The 15,764-nt window shown below is 51.9% G+C and overlaps 1 protein-coding gene across 11 annotated transcripts in view; it reads right to left on the bottom strand.

Annotated features, from left to right (window-relative positions):
• The window catches only part of LOC117346511 (alpha-1,4-N-acetylglucosaminyltransferase-like), a 274,220-nt gene that overhangs the window by 88,256 nt on the left and 170,200 nt on the right, over positions 1–15,764 (bottom strand). For all 11 annotated transcript variants that reach the window (XM_033916226.1, XM_033916243.1, XM_033916280.1 and 8 more), the window contains exon 2: positions 6,350–6,406. Coding sequence is in view for 2 of the 11 variants with exons in the window: in XM_033916197.1 (XP_033772088.1) it covers positions 6,350–6,406 (57 nt within the window). In the remaining 9 variants the exon portion in view is untranslated. The remainder of the gene's footprint in view (positions 1–6,349; positions 6,407–15,764) is intronic.

Here is a 15,764-nt window from a genome sequence, read left to right on the forward strand (position 1 = left end):
GGCAACCACTACCACCATCAACTTGGTGAAAGTGCAAGGCACAGTCACCAGTCCAAATGGAAGAGCCAAGAACTGATAATGGTTTTCCAGAACATGAAACCTCAGGATTTTTCTGCAATCCAGAAATATGGGAATATGCAAATAGACCTCTATTACATCCTGCTGGGGAGCCAACAAACCAGTTTGTTAAGGGCCGGGAGAATTCCAGCTTGTAACTGTTCCTGATGATTTCTAAAACCCAGTGGTCCAAGGTTATCTGAACTTAGGCCTGCAGAAAGTCTGAGAGCCGTCCCCCTATCTTAAGGGAAACCGCTCCAGACCTTGCATCAATGTGTCTTTTTGGAGGTTGAAGCAGGATAGGAACTGGAGGCGTGGTTTCATCTGGGTTCGTCAAACCTCTATCTGTATCCCTGGAAGAACTTCCGGGAAGTGGTTCCCGAGTACTGCCACCTGGAGCCATGAAAATTAAAGTGCCTTGAGCCTCTAGAGCAGGGGTCTTCAAAGTCCCTCCTTGATGGCCACAATCCAGTCGGGTTTCAGGATTTCCCTAATGAATATGCATTGAAAGCAGTGCATGCACATAAATCTCATGCATATTCATTGGGGAAATCCTGAAAACCCGACTGGATTGCGGCCCTCAAGGAGGGACTTTGAAGACCCCTGCTCTAGAGGTTCTGGGTCTGCTGTCAGGCAAAGATTTTGGATGACGACATGTAGAGTTACCAGACATCTGGGAGAACCCGGACATGTACTCATTTTAGAGGACTGTCCAGGGTCCCAAATGGATTTTCCAAAACCTGGCAGTTTGGGTTTTGGAAAGCCCCAATGAGCTCTGGCCACATCTGGAGGACCTCTGAGCATGCACGGATGATGTCACATATATCTGCGCATGCTCCAGGCCCTCCAGACGTGGCCTGAGCTTGTTGGGGAAGAAGGAGGTTTGTGGGGGCAGGGCTAGAGGTTGAACTGGGCAAGGCCATGTGTCTGGATTTTTGCGGTCTAAAAAATGGTAACCCTAACAATATGCTACGCTGGTCATGAGATCATCCAGTCCTTTACTAAACACCATTTGCCCTTTGAAAGAAAGTCTGCTGAGAGTAGCCTTGGAGGTGGAGTCACCAACCCACTGCCTGATCCAGAGCATCCTGAAGACTGAGATTGAATAAGCCAAAACCTTGTTCATGACTCTCATGATGTCATACAGAGCATCTGCAATATAATGCACTGCTGCTAATAGGAGCTGGAGTAAAGGCTTGTTGCTCTCACGCTCATGACTCTGTAACCTGGTATGACAGACACAGGCCATAAAGGAGGCTGCTGTAGCTGCTTTGATTTTTAAGGCCAAGTCTCAAATTCTCTTTTGAGAACTACATCCACTCTGTGATCCTGCATATCTTTTAACACCATGCCTCCCTCGCTAGGGAGAGAACTGCGCTTTGTAACCTATGCTACCAAGGAATCCAGCTTGGGCTGAGCGAACAGCTGGTGACACTCTGGTGCCATCGGATACAGCCAAGCTATAGGCCTGGCAACTTTAGTTTGCTCTAGAAGTTGGATTTTAAATGTCTCAGCTTTCTAATCTAACCTGATATATTATTCTTTACAAAGACAGGTAAAAAATGATAGATTTCCTTCTTCATTACAAACATTGTATGATTGTACAGATTCAGGCCCTTTTCCTATCCAAGTGTTAACCTCTCATCGGCAATCTATTAGACCAGTGGTAGGCTAACTCATTAGTCAAAAGAGCCAAAGATCAGCAATACAAAGATTAAGATTTCTTTTGAGAGCCAAATTTCTTTTCAAGAACCATGTTTTTAGGAGTCAGTTTAAACTAGCTACTAACATTAAATAAAACCAGATATAATCATAATAATAATCTTATTTATTGACAAAAAAAATATTTTTTACATTAAAATAAAAATGACAAAACACACATTTAATGTGAACAATGGCCTCATCAGCTGTCAGCAGCGCATGTGGAGGATCGTTTAGTCAGGATACATATTACTGCTTTTTTGGGGCTCCCACTTTGAGCTTAGGCTCCCTTAAAATGAACATCTCCCCTGCTGTAGCTAGTAGGGATCCCCAAGCCTCATCAACTGACAGCCACCTCCTCCCCTCCAACTTCCCAAGTTCTGCAGCTGGCAGCAATATTGCAAAGCTGCTGCTTTCCTTCCTCCCTGACCCCCCCTCCCCCCCCACGGCTTTCATGTATACATGAAAGCAGTGGCAGCTTAAGAATATTGCTATTGGCTGCAAAGCTTGGAGATTTGGGGTTGCCAGATTGAAGGAAGATGTCTTCAGGTGGCAGGGCTTGGGAATCCCCAAAAGCTCAAGTATTTGTAAATTGCACTCAGGCAGAGAGAAACCTTGGTGCCCATCCACTAATTTTGGGCCCCAGTCCCTCCCCTAAATCAGCTGTATATGACTACGCCATTGAATACAAAAATAATTGTGATGCACATATCCCAAAGCTAACATATTCCAGTTAATAAATTCAAAATAAAACAATTTTTTCTACCTTGTTGTCTGGATATTTTGTTTTTCCATCATCTTAGTCCCAGTTTCTCTTTCTGATTTTTGTCTATCTTCAACTAATTCTCTTTCCAGTGTCTGCTGTTCATTTTTTTGCCTCTCTTGTTCCATTTCCTCCTTACGCTTGTCTCCAACGTATTGATATTTCCCTTTCAACTTTCTTAACTTTTTCTCTTTTTTTTTTTTTTTTTGCCTCTGTCCACTCATATCTTGCCTTCTTCCTCACCCTTCTTCTTTTTAAATGTTTAGCTACCTCTCAATTCTCCATCTTCTCTCAGTCCCTAGCTCTCCCATTTCCCATCTCACTCCTTTCCCAGCCTCCTATTTCCTGCTATCTACTTCCCATTACCACATTTCTACCACTGTACTCACTGCTCTCTCACTCATCTTGTCATTTCCCTTTTGACCTCATTCACATGGCTCACCACTTTCAGAATCCCCCTCCCTCTCTCCACTGGTCAGGCTATAACTCCCTGTCCCTTTCTTTCCATCCCCTTTCTTATCCCAGCTCTTTTCCCTCCTATCCATCTTTCCTCCTCTATCCCCATGGTCCAATATTTTGCTCCCTCTCTTTTCTGTTTTTTTCTTCACTCCCCCCTTGAGGCTGAACAATGAAATGGGGGGAGGAAGAGATGCTGCATATCTCTGCCTTCCATCCACAGGCCTAAAATTTCTCCCTACCTCCCTTCCATCCCCAGATCCAACTTCTCTCCCTTTCTCTTCCCAACTGCCCCCACCCCATCTCTCCCCTACCTCCCTCCCCCAGGCCTACTATTTCTCTCTTTCTCTTCCCAACAGTTCTCCCTTCAAATATCTCTTTCTCTTTTCCTCCATACCACCCCAGGACCAACTTCTCTCCCTTCAGACCATTGCCCACCATCTCTAACTCTGTTCTCTCTATGTGTGCCCACTTACTCCTTGTCTATGACAGGTATAAATGCACGGGCATAAATGCGGCACTTTAGCATTATGAGTACACATTACAGTTGTCCACTATGCAACTTGCATGCTCAGATTATAGAATACTGTTCAGCACCCAACATATGCAAATTTGTAAAATGTGTATGTGTAAGTCATAGTATTCTATAATCTGAGCATGCAAATGGCACTTGCATTGACATTTAGGTACTGACATTATAGAATGAAGAATATGTGTTTCTAACCATTGGTCTCTAACTCTGATGGTCTGGAAATTAAGCAATGCCTAGTTGCTTCCTTGGGTCTGCCATTTTCAATTCAGGATATTTGTGTTGCAGCAAGAAAACCTTCCAGGAGGAAATTCTATGCCTTCAAATGAAAATTGTTTTCTTTCTAGTGTTCCATGCAAGGCCAAAACCATTATGATCTCTACTCTCATTAAGCCATCCTTAGTGCTGATGGATCCCTAATTGCCAAAACATCTCACATGGTAATTACTTTTCCTAATTACAGCTAACTCAATCAGAAGGATCTGTGAACTTTAAGCCTTGGTCATCTTGCTCAGTTAGTACACCACAATAAAGTAGTCTTCTAACTCATGCAAAATGGCCAGCTCCTTTGCTGCAGTCACCTGCGGGCGGCATTGGCTCCTCGCTCGTGATTCACGGCTGATTCGGAAGCCTTCTCTCTGACGTCGTGATGTCAGAGCGAATACTTCTGACAGGCGCAGATCGCGCACAAGGAGCCAATGCCGCCCGCAGACAACTGCAGCAAGAGAGCCGGCCAGAAAACTACCTGCTGGAGGGAGGCACAGAAGGGAGAGAGGGAGGAGAAGCTGGGCTGCACAAAACTCCTTGTTGTGCCACATTATCTAGCAGAGCTGCATTCAAGTGGCTAAAGAACCGCATGCGGTTCGCGAGCCGCAGTTTGCCAACCACTGTATTAGACTAATTTATAGAAAAGAATGCTTTCTGAAAACTCTGAAACCTTTAGAACTATCAACTATAAAAGATTTCTACAGTCTCACTTGTGCCTATTTAAATATTGGATCAGTTAGGAACAAAGTTCAGTTAATAAGTGACTGGCTGGAGAATAATCAACCAAGCTTCTGATTTTTAACTGAAACTTGGCTATTTTCAGATAATGATCCCATTATAAGATAAAGCTTTTAAAAAAAGGCTTCTTCAGCCTGGCTAACAGCTACCACAAAGGATTGGCCTTTGAGCTGCAAACCTCAGCCTGCTTCTCCTCCATGCAGGCAGAGTGGACTCGCGACTAGGGGAGCTCTTAGCACCAAAAGATGAGAAAAATACCCCAAAATACCAAACAAAAATAAAGAAATAAGCAGAGCAGATCAGAAACAATCCTTCTGGGTCACGTTCAGAAGAAAAAAAATATGTAGGGGGCAGCAGGAGGGAAGTAGGAGGGATTCAAAAAACAGAGTTGATTCCTTCTGCAAGGCTCACGAGCACTGGGATATAACCCGGTCATCCAGAATGACACACCAATTGCACTAGAAACATATTTGGATACTCAACAACTAAAGGGCAGCAGATCTGAAACTTGGTGGCTGTTTGGCAACCTACTAAAAACATTGATAGGCAAATTATTTTATGGTCGCTAGTAACCACAGGATTTCTATTAAAGTGTTGTTGAGTGTAAATAAGGGAACACAGGAGTCCAGGGGCCCAGCAGAAGAAAAAAGCAGTGGTGAAGGAGGAGCTAGCTAATCAGGGGACAAGGTGGGCCTGCCTGAAGAAAGAGCCAATAGGAGAGGAGACAGCAGACAGCCAATCACTCAGACCAGTGCGAAATTTAAGCAAATTTAAGAAAGAAGGAGAGTCACTGCCTGCACCAATTGGACCCCAAGGAAGAAAAGAACCCCAAAGAAGACTTGGAAGGAACTAAGAAGCAGGACAGTAAGGAGTAGTGCTGCCCGATTCACAATTCAAATCGATTCACCGATTCACTTCGGGTGAATCGATTCGAATCGATTCAAAACAAACCAAAAAAAAATCGGCCTCCCGATTTGCTTACTGACCCTCCCCCCCTCAAGCAGGAACTGTAGCGCTGCCTCTTGCTGGCCAGCCACTGCCACTTTTGCTTTAGAGGGCAAGGGGGGGAGAGTCGGTCGGAAGTGCTGGTGTCCGGCTTCCCCCTAGCCTCCCGCGCATCCTGGGCTGGATTAAAGGGTGGGCCCGATGCGCTGCTACGATGACTGCAGGCCTCGATAGACAATGCTGCTGTTGGTCCTTGCCTGCTTGCGACCCGCCCGTCGGCTCCATTTAATTCCACTCGCTGCCCCAATTCCAAAAGAGTCAAGCGTGTGCAGCGATTGCACGCCGCCGGCCCATAAGCGTTCTCCCCATCAGAATTGAAGTCGGGGGAAGGCTTATGGACCAGCGGGTGCAATCGCTGCACGCGCCTGGTCCTTTTAGAGTTGCGGCAGCAGTGGGGGGTTAAATGGAGTCGACTAGCGGCGGCGGGCAGGGGGTGAGTGGCGGGAGGTGGAATCGGTGGCAGGTCGGCTTGGGGAAAGGCAGGCAGGCTTCAGGGGGAGGAAGGGAGGATCTGCCATCAGACCCCTGAGGAGAAAGGAGAAGCAGCCCAGGTGAACCCCAAGCAGCCGCATCCCTCTCCTCTGAAAAATTTGCTTTGAGCCTGCCCCCCACCCCAAGAACTCTGCGTAAAGCCTGCTTTAGAGTCTGTTTCTGGGGTTAGTGATAATTAGCAAAAATCAAAACAAAAATGGAATTCAACTCAATGTCATGTCTCTATTATTTAGTTATCTGACATAAATGCACATTACTGTCTCAACATGTTTCAGTTGTTGGATTATTATCAATCAGTGGAAAGAAGGAAAGACCTCGGACAATTTGTTCATATCACATACCGGTTCAGAAGGATCTGTCAGGACAATCTGGCTTTTAAACAGCAGGCCAAGCAGTTCCTGAAATACATGGAATAGAGAGGTTATTCTCAACAAGTGCTGAAGAAAGCATATAAGTGTGCTAAACATTTAAATTGGTATTTGTTGTTGCATCTGAAACCCAAAGATGACACTCCAGTTCATACTACGACTTTGGTTACTCGTTATACATCAAGAGGAGAAAGCACAGTTACTTACCGTAACAGGTGTTATCCAGGGACAGCAGGCAGATATTCTCTACATGTGGGTGATGTCATCCATGGAGCCCCGTCGCGGACAGCTTTTCAAGCAAACTTGATTGAAGATCTCAAAGTTTGCTAGTGCTGCCCACGCATGCGTGTGCCTTCCTGCTCCACTAGAGGGCGCATCACCTCCTCGTGGTCTTCAGTTCAGATAGCTAGCAAAGAAGCCAACCTAGGGGAGGTGGGAGAGTTGCGAGAATATCTGCCTGCTGTCCCTGGATAGCACCTGTTACGGTAAGTAACTGTGCTTTATCCCAGGACAAGCAGGCAGCATATTCTCTACATGTGGGTGACCTCCAAGCTAACCAAAAAAGGGATGGAGGGAAAGTTGGCAATTTATGAAAACAGTTTACGTAAAACCAATTGGCCAAACTGGACGTCGCGCCTGGAAAAGGCATCCAGACAGTAGTGAAGGTATGAACTGAAGACCAAGTGGCAGCCTTGCAGATCTCAATAGGCGTGGACTTGAGGAAAGTGACAGACGCCGCCATCGCTCGGACTCTATGCCCCGTGACCCGACCTTGCAGCGAGAGACCAGCCTGAGCATAGCAAAAGGAAATATAAGCAGCCAACCAGTTGGACAAGGTGAACTTGGAAACAGGACGGCCCAATCGATTAGGATCGAAAGAGATGAAAAGTTGAGGAGCCGTCCGATGAGACTCGGTGCGGCGCAGGTAAAAGGCCAACGCCCTCTTACAGTCAAGAGTGTGAAGCGCCACCTCACCAGGATGAGAGTGGGGCTTCTGAAAAAACACTGGAAGAACTATTGACTGGTTGAGGTGGAAATCTGAAACCACCTTAGGCAAAAACTTAGGATGCGTACGAAGGACCATCTTGTCATAATGAAATACAGTGAAAAGCGGATCCGCAACTGACTCTGCTGGCAGACAAGAGAGCAACCAGGAACACCACCTTCCAAGTGAGATACTTCAGAGGAGCCTTATCAATGGGTTCAAACGGAGGTTTCATCAATTGAGCCAGAACCACATTAAGATCCCAAACCACCGGGGGGGGCTTGAGGGGAGGATGAACTTTGAAGAGGCCCTTCATAAAGCGGGAAACCACCAGATGGACAGAGAGCGGTTTCCCATCAAGCGGCTGATGAAAGGCAGCAATCGCACTGAGGTGGACTCGAATAGATGTCGATTTGAGGCCAGACTGAGACAAGTGGAACAGATAATCCAGCACAGATGACAAGGAGGCAGAGAGAGGATCCATGCAGTGTTCAACACACCACACAGCAAACCTGGTCCATTTCTGGGAATAGTATTATTGAGTGGAGCTCTTCCTAGAGGCCTCGAGAACATCCCTCACCGACTGAGAGAAACCTAAGGAGGGAGGCACGTGGAAAGGAGCCAAGCTGTCAAGTGTAGAGACTGCAGATTGGGATGCAACAGCGAACCCCGACTCTGAGACAGCAGAGAAGGCAAAATAGGTAGAAGCAGAGGCTCCCTGATACTGAGCTGGAGGAGCAGGGAGAACCATGGCTGCCGGGGCCACCGAGGAGCTATTAAGATCATGGTGGCACAATGTCCTGAGGTGCACAATGTCCTGAGAATCAGAGGAAAGGGAGGGAACGCATAGAGAAACCTGCCCATCCAATCGAGAAGGAAAGCATCCGCCTCGAGACGATCCAGGGAGTACATCCTCGAGCAGAAGCAAGGCAACTTGTGATTGAGGGGCGAAGCGAACAGATATATCTGCGGAGTGCCCCACCGAACAAACACCTGCCGCAGAGTGCGAGAATGGAGTGACCATTCGTGTGGCTGAAGAAGGCGACTCAACTTGTCCGCCAGACAATTCTGCTCGCCCTGGATATACACCGCCCGAAGGAAGATGTTGTGGCGCAACGCCCACTGTCAAAGACGAAGGGCTTCCCTGCAAAGAGTTAGGGAACTCGTACCCCCCCTGCTTGTTCATATAATACATCGCCATCTGGTTGTCCGTGCGCACCAGGACCACGCGATCCTACAGCAAATGACGAAAAGCCACCACAGCATTGTAAATGGCCCGGAGCTCCAGGAGGTTGATGTGGCAGCAACGGTCCGCACTCGACCAAAGACCCTGAGTCCGAAGGCCGTCGAGGTGCGCTCCCCAGGCATACGTTGAGGAGTCCGATGTCAAAACCTTCTGATGTGGGGGCACGAGAAAGAGCAAACCTCTTGACAGATTGGAAGAGCTGGCCCACCAACGGAGCGAGCGTTTCAAGGAGGGAGTCACCGCAATGTGCTGAGAAGTGGGATCCCGATTCTGCCGCCACTGAGATGCCAGAGTCCACTGAGGGACACGAAGATGCAACCTAGCGAACGGCGTGACATGAATGGTGGAGGCCATGTGCCCCAAGAGGATTATCATCTGCTTGGACGAGACTGAAAATCTCTGGGACAACAGCTGACTTAGCTGCAGGAGGGTGGCCTGCCGAGGCAGAGGCATAAATGACCGGAGGCGGACCATGTCCACCCACGGCCCCGATAAACTGCAGGGACTGAGAGGGGCACAACTGAGACTTGGGGAAGTTTATCTCGAACCCCAGACGCTGAAGGAAGATTATAGTCTGACGGGTTGCTGAAATAACCCCCTCCCTCGACGGGGCTTTGATAAGCCAATCGTCGAGGTACGGGAAAATCTGAAGGCCTTGCGATTGCAAGGCCGCCGCGACCACCATGAGGCACTTCGTGAAGACCCGTGGGGATGAAGTGAGCCCGAATGGGAGGACCCGATACTGCAAATGAAAGTCCCCCACCCGAAAGTGAAGAAACCGTTGAGAAGCAGGGTGGATCGGAACGTGAGTGTAGGCTTCCTTCAGGTCCAGGGAACACAACCAGTCCCCCTCGTCCATCAAGGAATACAAAATGGGAAGCGAAAGCATGCGGAACTTCTCCCAAACTAGGAACTTGTTCAGCTTCCGCAGATCCAGGATAGGGCGAAGATCTCCGGTCTTTTTGGGAACCAGGAAGTACCAGGAATAAACCCTGGAGCCCCGCTGACAAAGGGGTACCTATTCTACCGCCCGCAGGCGAAGGAGGGCTTGCGCTTCCAGAAGTAGTAAGGGAAGCTGCACCCCGTCGGAAGAAGACTCTCCTGGAGGTCTGTCTGGTGGTAAAGCCCTGAAGTTGAGGGAGTACCCCTCTCGAATGACGGAGAGGACCCGAGTCCGCCGTAATCTCCGCCCAATGGTGATAAAAGGTGTAGAGGGGGAATACCTAGGGCGGAGGAGGCCAGCCCCCTCCCGCGGGGCCAGTCAAAAAGACGGCGGCTGCTTAGGCACAGCAGGGGTCCTAGGCTTAGGAGGAGCCCTCTACTGCTGCGGATGCCGAGGAGGAGGGCAAGAAAACACCGGCATGGACTTCTGCGGATACCGCCGGGGAGGCAGCCTGTAGGACTTGGGCGGGGCGGGCATCGTAGGCAAATTGTCCTCGAAAGATGGAAGGGACTTGATACACCACTTGAGATAGATGTAAAGGTAAAGTTGTAATTCAGGACTTTGTTTGCCATCATGGAGTTCTGATATAGGCTGCCCTCCCAGCTCGGCAGGACAGCGGCATACACCTTTCACGGGTGAGACTTCTTGAGGGTAGACTCCACCACCAAGGACTGGTCAGAAAGCTGCGCCTTCTCAAACCCCTTGCATGGCACGGTCCAGTACCGAGACTCCATTTTGGACAGAATAGCTGGGATAGCGTAGGGAGTCTCCAGATTGCGAAAGAAAGTCAGCTGCAACACCGGATTCAGGGAGTGCTGCAAGGACTCCCTAGGCGGGTAGGGAAGCTCCATCTCCTCCAAAAACTCCTTGGTATACTTGGAATCTGACTGGAGGTCCAAGTTTAAGGCCTTTCCCATATCCTGAACAAATCTAATAAAGGAAGAGGACCTGCCCTCAGAATGCCCCCCGAGGGGAGTCGTGAAACGAGACCATAAGGCAGCCGAAAAGGAGGGGGAAGCCTCCCTGGAATACTGCGCAGGCACATCCGTATCCACAAGCATGGACGCCGAGGAAGCCCCGCTAAAAGAACGAGGAGGGGTCAATGAGAGCTTGTACTTAGAAGTCCCTGGAGGGGAGGACCCCCGGGTCTGGGCCGCCGAGGTCCGATGACACCGCCCTGGAGAACCCCGGCCCGAAGACAAGCCTCGGGAAAAGGAAGCAGGGTCCCCCGAAGTCAGCTCTTCTCGAAGCGGGGTCCCCAACCGGACAGGTGACCTCAGCAGGCTCGGGTTGGACAAGGTAAGGTCTGAGGTCTTAATGGAGCCGGTAGTGCGAGCACCCGGAGACCTACCACGCCTCGGGGGGGGGAGTCCCGGGGGTGTTTAGAAAGTCGCCTCCACCGGTGCCTCGACCGAGGCTGGCTCAAGGGAGAAGCGTGCCTCAAAGGAAGAGGCGAGGAGTCAGACGAGGACAGACGCCGAGACCAGCGAGCCTTTCCCCGAGAAACCTCGACGCAACGCTCAGGCTGGTCCACAACGCGCGAGGTCGAGATCGGGGTAAGCTGAGCTAAAGCCGAGGAGAGCTCAGAGGAGATGATAGTCTTCAGCACTTCCTCGAACATTGGCACCATGACCATATTTGGCCGGGCAAGTGCAGCAGTGCGTTCCACCGAGGGCGACCTCGAGAAAGAGTATTCCCATATGGTGGAAGAATGCTTGGAGGATTTGGGGGGTGGTCTCATCGAGGCTGGCAGGACTACACTCACCATCTAGATGGCCAGAAACTCCGAGGAAGGCTTCTTCGGTAGCTGAACTGAACCTGAAGGAGGAAGAGGGGACTTACCCAGAGCCAAGGTCTTCGAGGTCGAGGCCGCCGAGGCCTTCGAGGTCGAGGGAGACTTACCCAGGGCCGAGGTCTTCGAGGCCGAGGCCGAGGCCAAGGTCGAGGTCAAGGCCGAGACTGGGGTCGAAGCAGGAGCAGCTTCCATGGCGAAGAGTTCCGCAATCCTGGCCCTATGTCGCTGAAGTGCCCGAGGCTGAAGGATGGCACAACGAGGACAGGAGTCCGTCGGATGATCCGCACCCAGGCACAGAATAAACCAGCGGTGCGGGTCTGTGATGGAAATAACCCGACCGCACTGGGAGCACTTCTTGAACCCGGTAAGAGGCCGGGACATACGTTTTAAACAGCTGCAGCCACGCGAGGCCAAGCGGCCACGGCGAACCGGGAGTCCCCAGTCACCGAGACGAAAAACAAAAAATACACGAACAAGTAGCAAACGAATTAACACGGCGCACAGCGACTCCAGAATAAAATAAAGAAGCAGCGGTGCTAGAAAGGCACTTACAAGAATGCAGAGAAGAGAGACAGGGCTTTCTGGCTCCGTGGAAAACTAAGAACTGAAGACCACGAGGAGGGGATGTACCCTCTAGTGGAGCAGGAAGGCACACGCATGCATGGGCAGCACTAACAAACTTTGAGATCTTCAATCAAGTTTGCTTGAAAAGCTGTCCGCGACGGGGCTCCGTGGATGACGTCACCCACATGTAGAGAATATGCTGCCTGCTTGTCCTGGGATAACAGATCATAGACATTGTCAAGAGAAATTGGGATGTGATGCATATGCATCCGGTGTTCAAAGACATGCCATTACGTGTAGCATTTTCTCGAGGAAAGAACTTGAAAGCATTTTGAATCCTGTGATGCTTGTCCCTGCTAGGACTGGGACAGTCATCGCTGTGCACCATAAATGTGGTTCTTGTAAATCCTGCAATGTAATGATGGAGGGAAACACTTTTGTTAATCCCTATGATGAGAAGGAGTACCGTTTGGAACATACTACAACATGTATATCTAGGATCTGTTTATTCAATAGGATGTATGTGGGTATAACCACGAGGTCACTTCATGTTAGGTTGACTGAACACAGATCAGCGATCACTACACATAAGATTGGGACACCATTAGTACAACATTGTCATGTTACTGGACACAGTTCTGAATGTTTTAAAGCTATGGCAATTGATATGGTAATTCCTGGGAGGAGAGGTGGGGACATTGATCGGCTTCTCACACAGAGAGAGCAGCGTTGAACATATCGGTTACAGTCAATTGAGCCAGTTGGTCTTAATAGATCGATAGAGTGGAGGGTTTTTCTGTAGGGGAGATGCATTGGGCTGTAAGTATTGATTGTCAAATGTGTATGAATATGTTAGTAGATATAAGGCGGTGTTTTGTGAAGTACAGGTAGCATTTGGTTGATGGTTGTTTTGGCGAATGAAAGAAGTTGTATGTTAGATGTATGTTGGGACGTTGTTAGTGTGACGCCTCTTGCTGCTAACCAATTAGCTTCGGACATGCCGCAATTGGGGCAGGTCCGTATTTTAAAGCTCGCTATGGCGTGGGGTTATATCGGAGACGCCATTATGCAGGTCCACTGGCTAGAACTATAGGAACAAATAGAGCATTTCGTGAATGATTGATTTACGCTATGGTCCCGTCTGATGTCAGAGGAGGGGCGGGACCGCGGCGCAGGAAGCAGCGCCCAAGCAGCTCAGGGATCGCTGACGTCGCGATCCTGCTGCGGCTGATTCATAGGTGGTGCGGGGAGGCCAGGGGGGCGAGCGGTCCTTCGGGGTGGTTCGGGGCATCAGGTCTTCAGGGTGGGGCAGGCAGGCAGGCTTTCAAGGGGGAGGGGGGTGACAGGCAGGCAGGCAGGCCTTCAAGGGGGGAAAGGTCTTCAAGGGGGGGGACAGGCAGGCCGTCAAGAGGGGGTATAGGCCTTCGGGGGGGTGCAGGCCTTCAAGGGGGGGACAGGCCTACAAGGGGGTGGGACAGGCCTTAAAGGGGGGAACAGGCCTTCAGGGGGGGTGCAGGCCTTCAGGGGGGGGTGCCGACCTTCAAGGGGGTGCAGGCCTTCAAGGGGGGGACAGGCCTTCAAGGGGGGGGACAGGCCTTCAAGGTGGGTTCAGACCTTCAAGGGGGTGCAGGCCTTCAAGAGGGGGGGACAGGCCTTCAAGGGGGGGACAGGCAGGCAGGCCTTCAAAGGGGGGACAGGCCTTCAGGGGGGGTGCAGGCCTTCAAGGGGGTGCAGGCCTTCTAGGGGGGGGACAGGCCTTCAAGGGGGGACAGGCCTTCAAGGGGGGTGCAGGCGTTCGGGGGGTGCAGACCTCCAAGGGGGTGCAGGCCTTCAAGGGGGGGGACAGGCCTTCAAGGGGGGGACAGGCAGGCAGGCCTTCAAGGGGGGACAGGCCTTCGGGGGTGCAGGCCTTCGGGGGGGGTGCAGGCCTTCAAGGGGGGGACAGGCAGGCATGCCTAAAGGGGGGGGACAGGCCTTCAAGGGGGGGACAGGCCTATAAGGGGGTGGGAAAGGCCTTCAAGGGGGGACAGGCAGACCTTTAAGGGGGGACAGGCCTTTGGGGGGGACCCTGCTTTAGAAGTACACAGAGGGAAGGGGGTGTTCAAAGGGACGTGCATATGCCAAACTTTGGGGGGGGGAAGAAATAATGGGTCTGAAAAGAGAGGAGAGGGAGAGAGATGATGGACCATGGGATTTAGGGAGGGAAGGAACAGAAAGGGAGAGAAATTGGACACAAGGGATGGTATGGAGGAGGGATAGAGATACTGGATAGGAGGGTAATTGGGAAAAGAAAGGGAGAGATGGTGGACTCTGGGGTGGTGGGGAAGGAGGGAGAGATGCCGGATGAAAGGGTAGTTAAGAAAAGGTGGATCTGTGGAGGGAGATGAAAAAAAGGAAAGATACCAGACTTCCTGGGGAGGGAAGGGAAATGGAAAGGGAGGACAGAGTTGGCAGATGGATGGTTAGCATGCAGAAAGAAGAAAGAAGAAAACCAGAGCCTTGGACCAACAAGATTTGAAATACCGTATTTTCACGCATATAACGCGCGCGTTATACGCGTTTTTACCTACCGCGCATACCCCTCGCGCGTTATATGCGTGAGCGCGGTATACAAAAGTTTTAAAACATAGTTCCCACCCCGCCCGACTCACCCCCCCCAGCAGGACCGCTCGCACCCCCACCCCGAACGACCGCTCGCACGCGCTCCCACCCGCACCCGCATCCACGATCGGAGCAAGAGGGAGCCCAAGCCCTCTTGCCCGGCCGACTCCCCGACGTCCGATACATCCCCCCCCCCGGCAGGACCACTCGCACCCCCACCCCGAACGACCGCTCGCACGCGCTCCCACCCGCCCCGCATCCACGATCGGAGCAAGAGGGAGCCCAAGCCCTCTTGCCCGGCCGACTCCCCGACGTCCGATACATCCCCCCCCCGGCAGGACCACTCGCACCCCCACCCCGAAGGACCGCCGACTTCCCGACAATATCGGGCCAGAAGGGAGCCCAAACCCTCCTGGCCACGGCGACCCCCTAACCCCCCCCCGCACTACATTACGGGCAGGAGGGATCCCAGGCCCTCCTGCCCTCGACGCAAACCCCCCCCCCCCCCAACGACCGCCCCCCCAAGACCCTCCGACCGCCCCCCAGCCGACCCGCGATCCCCCTGGCGACCCCCACGACCCCCCCAACCCCCTTCCCCGTACCTTTGGTAGTTGGCCGGACAGACGGGAGCCAAACCCGCCTGTCCGGCAGGCAGCCAACGAAGGAATGAGGCCGGATTGGCCCATCCATCCTAAAGCTCCGCCTACTGGTGGGGCCTAAGGCGCGTGGGCCAATCAGAATAGGCCCTGGAGCCTTAGGTCCCACCTGGGGGCGCGGCCTGAGGCACATGGGCCCAACCCGACCATGTGCCTCAGGCCGCGCCCCCAGGTGGGACCTAAGGCTCCAGGGCCTATTCTGATTGGCCCAGGCGCCTTAGGCCCCACCAGTAGGCGGAGCTTTAGGATGGATGGGCCAATCCGGCCTCATTCCTTCGTTGGCTGCCTGCCGGACAGGCGGGTTTGGCTCCCGTCTGTCCGGCCAACTACCAAAGGTACGGGGCAGGGGGGTGGGGGGGGCGTGGGGGTCGCCAGGGGGGTCGCGGGTCGGCTGGGGGAGCGGTCGGAGGTTCTTGGGGGGGGCGGTCGTTGGGGGGGAGGGGGGTTTGCGTCGAGGGCAGGAGGGCCTGGGATCCCTCCTGCCCGTAATGTAGTGCGGGGTGGGGTTAGGGGGTCGCCGTGGCCAGGAGGGTTTGGGCTCCCTTCTGGCCCAACTACCAAAGGTACGGGGAAGGGGGGTGGGGGGGTCGTGGGGGTC

Source organism: Geotrypetes seraphini, chromosome 1, assembly GCF_902459505.1.
Source record: "Geotrypetes seraphini chromosome 1, aGeoSer1.1, whole genome shotgun sequence".
Classification (NCBI taxonomy): Eukaryota; Metazoa; Chordata; class Amphibia; order Gymnophiona; family Dermophiidae; genus Geotrypetes; species Geotrypetes seraphini.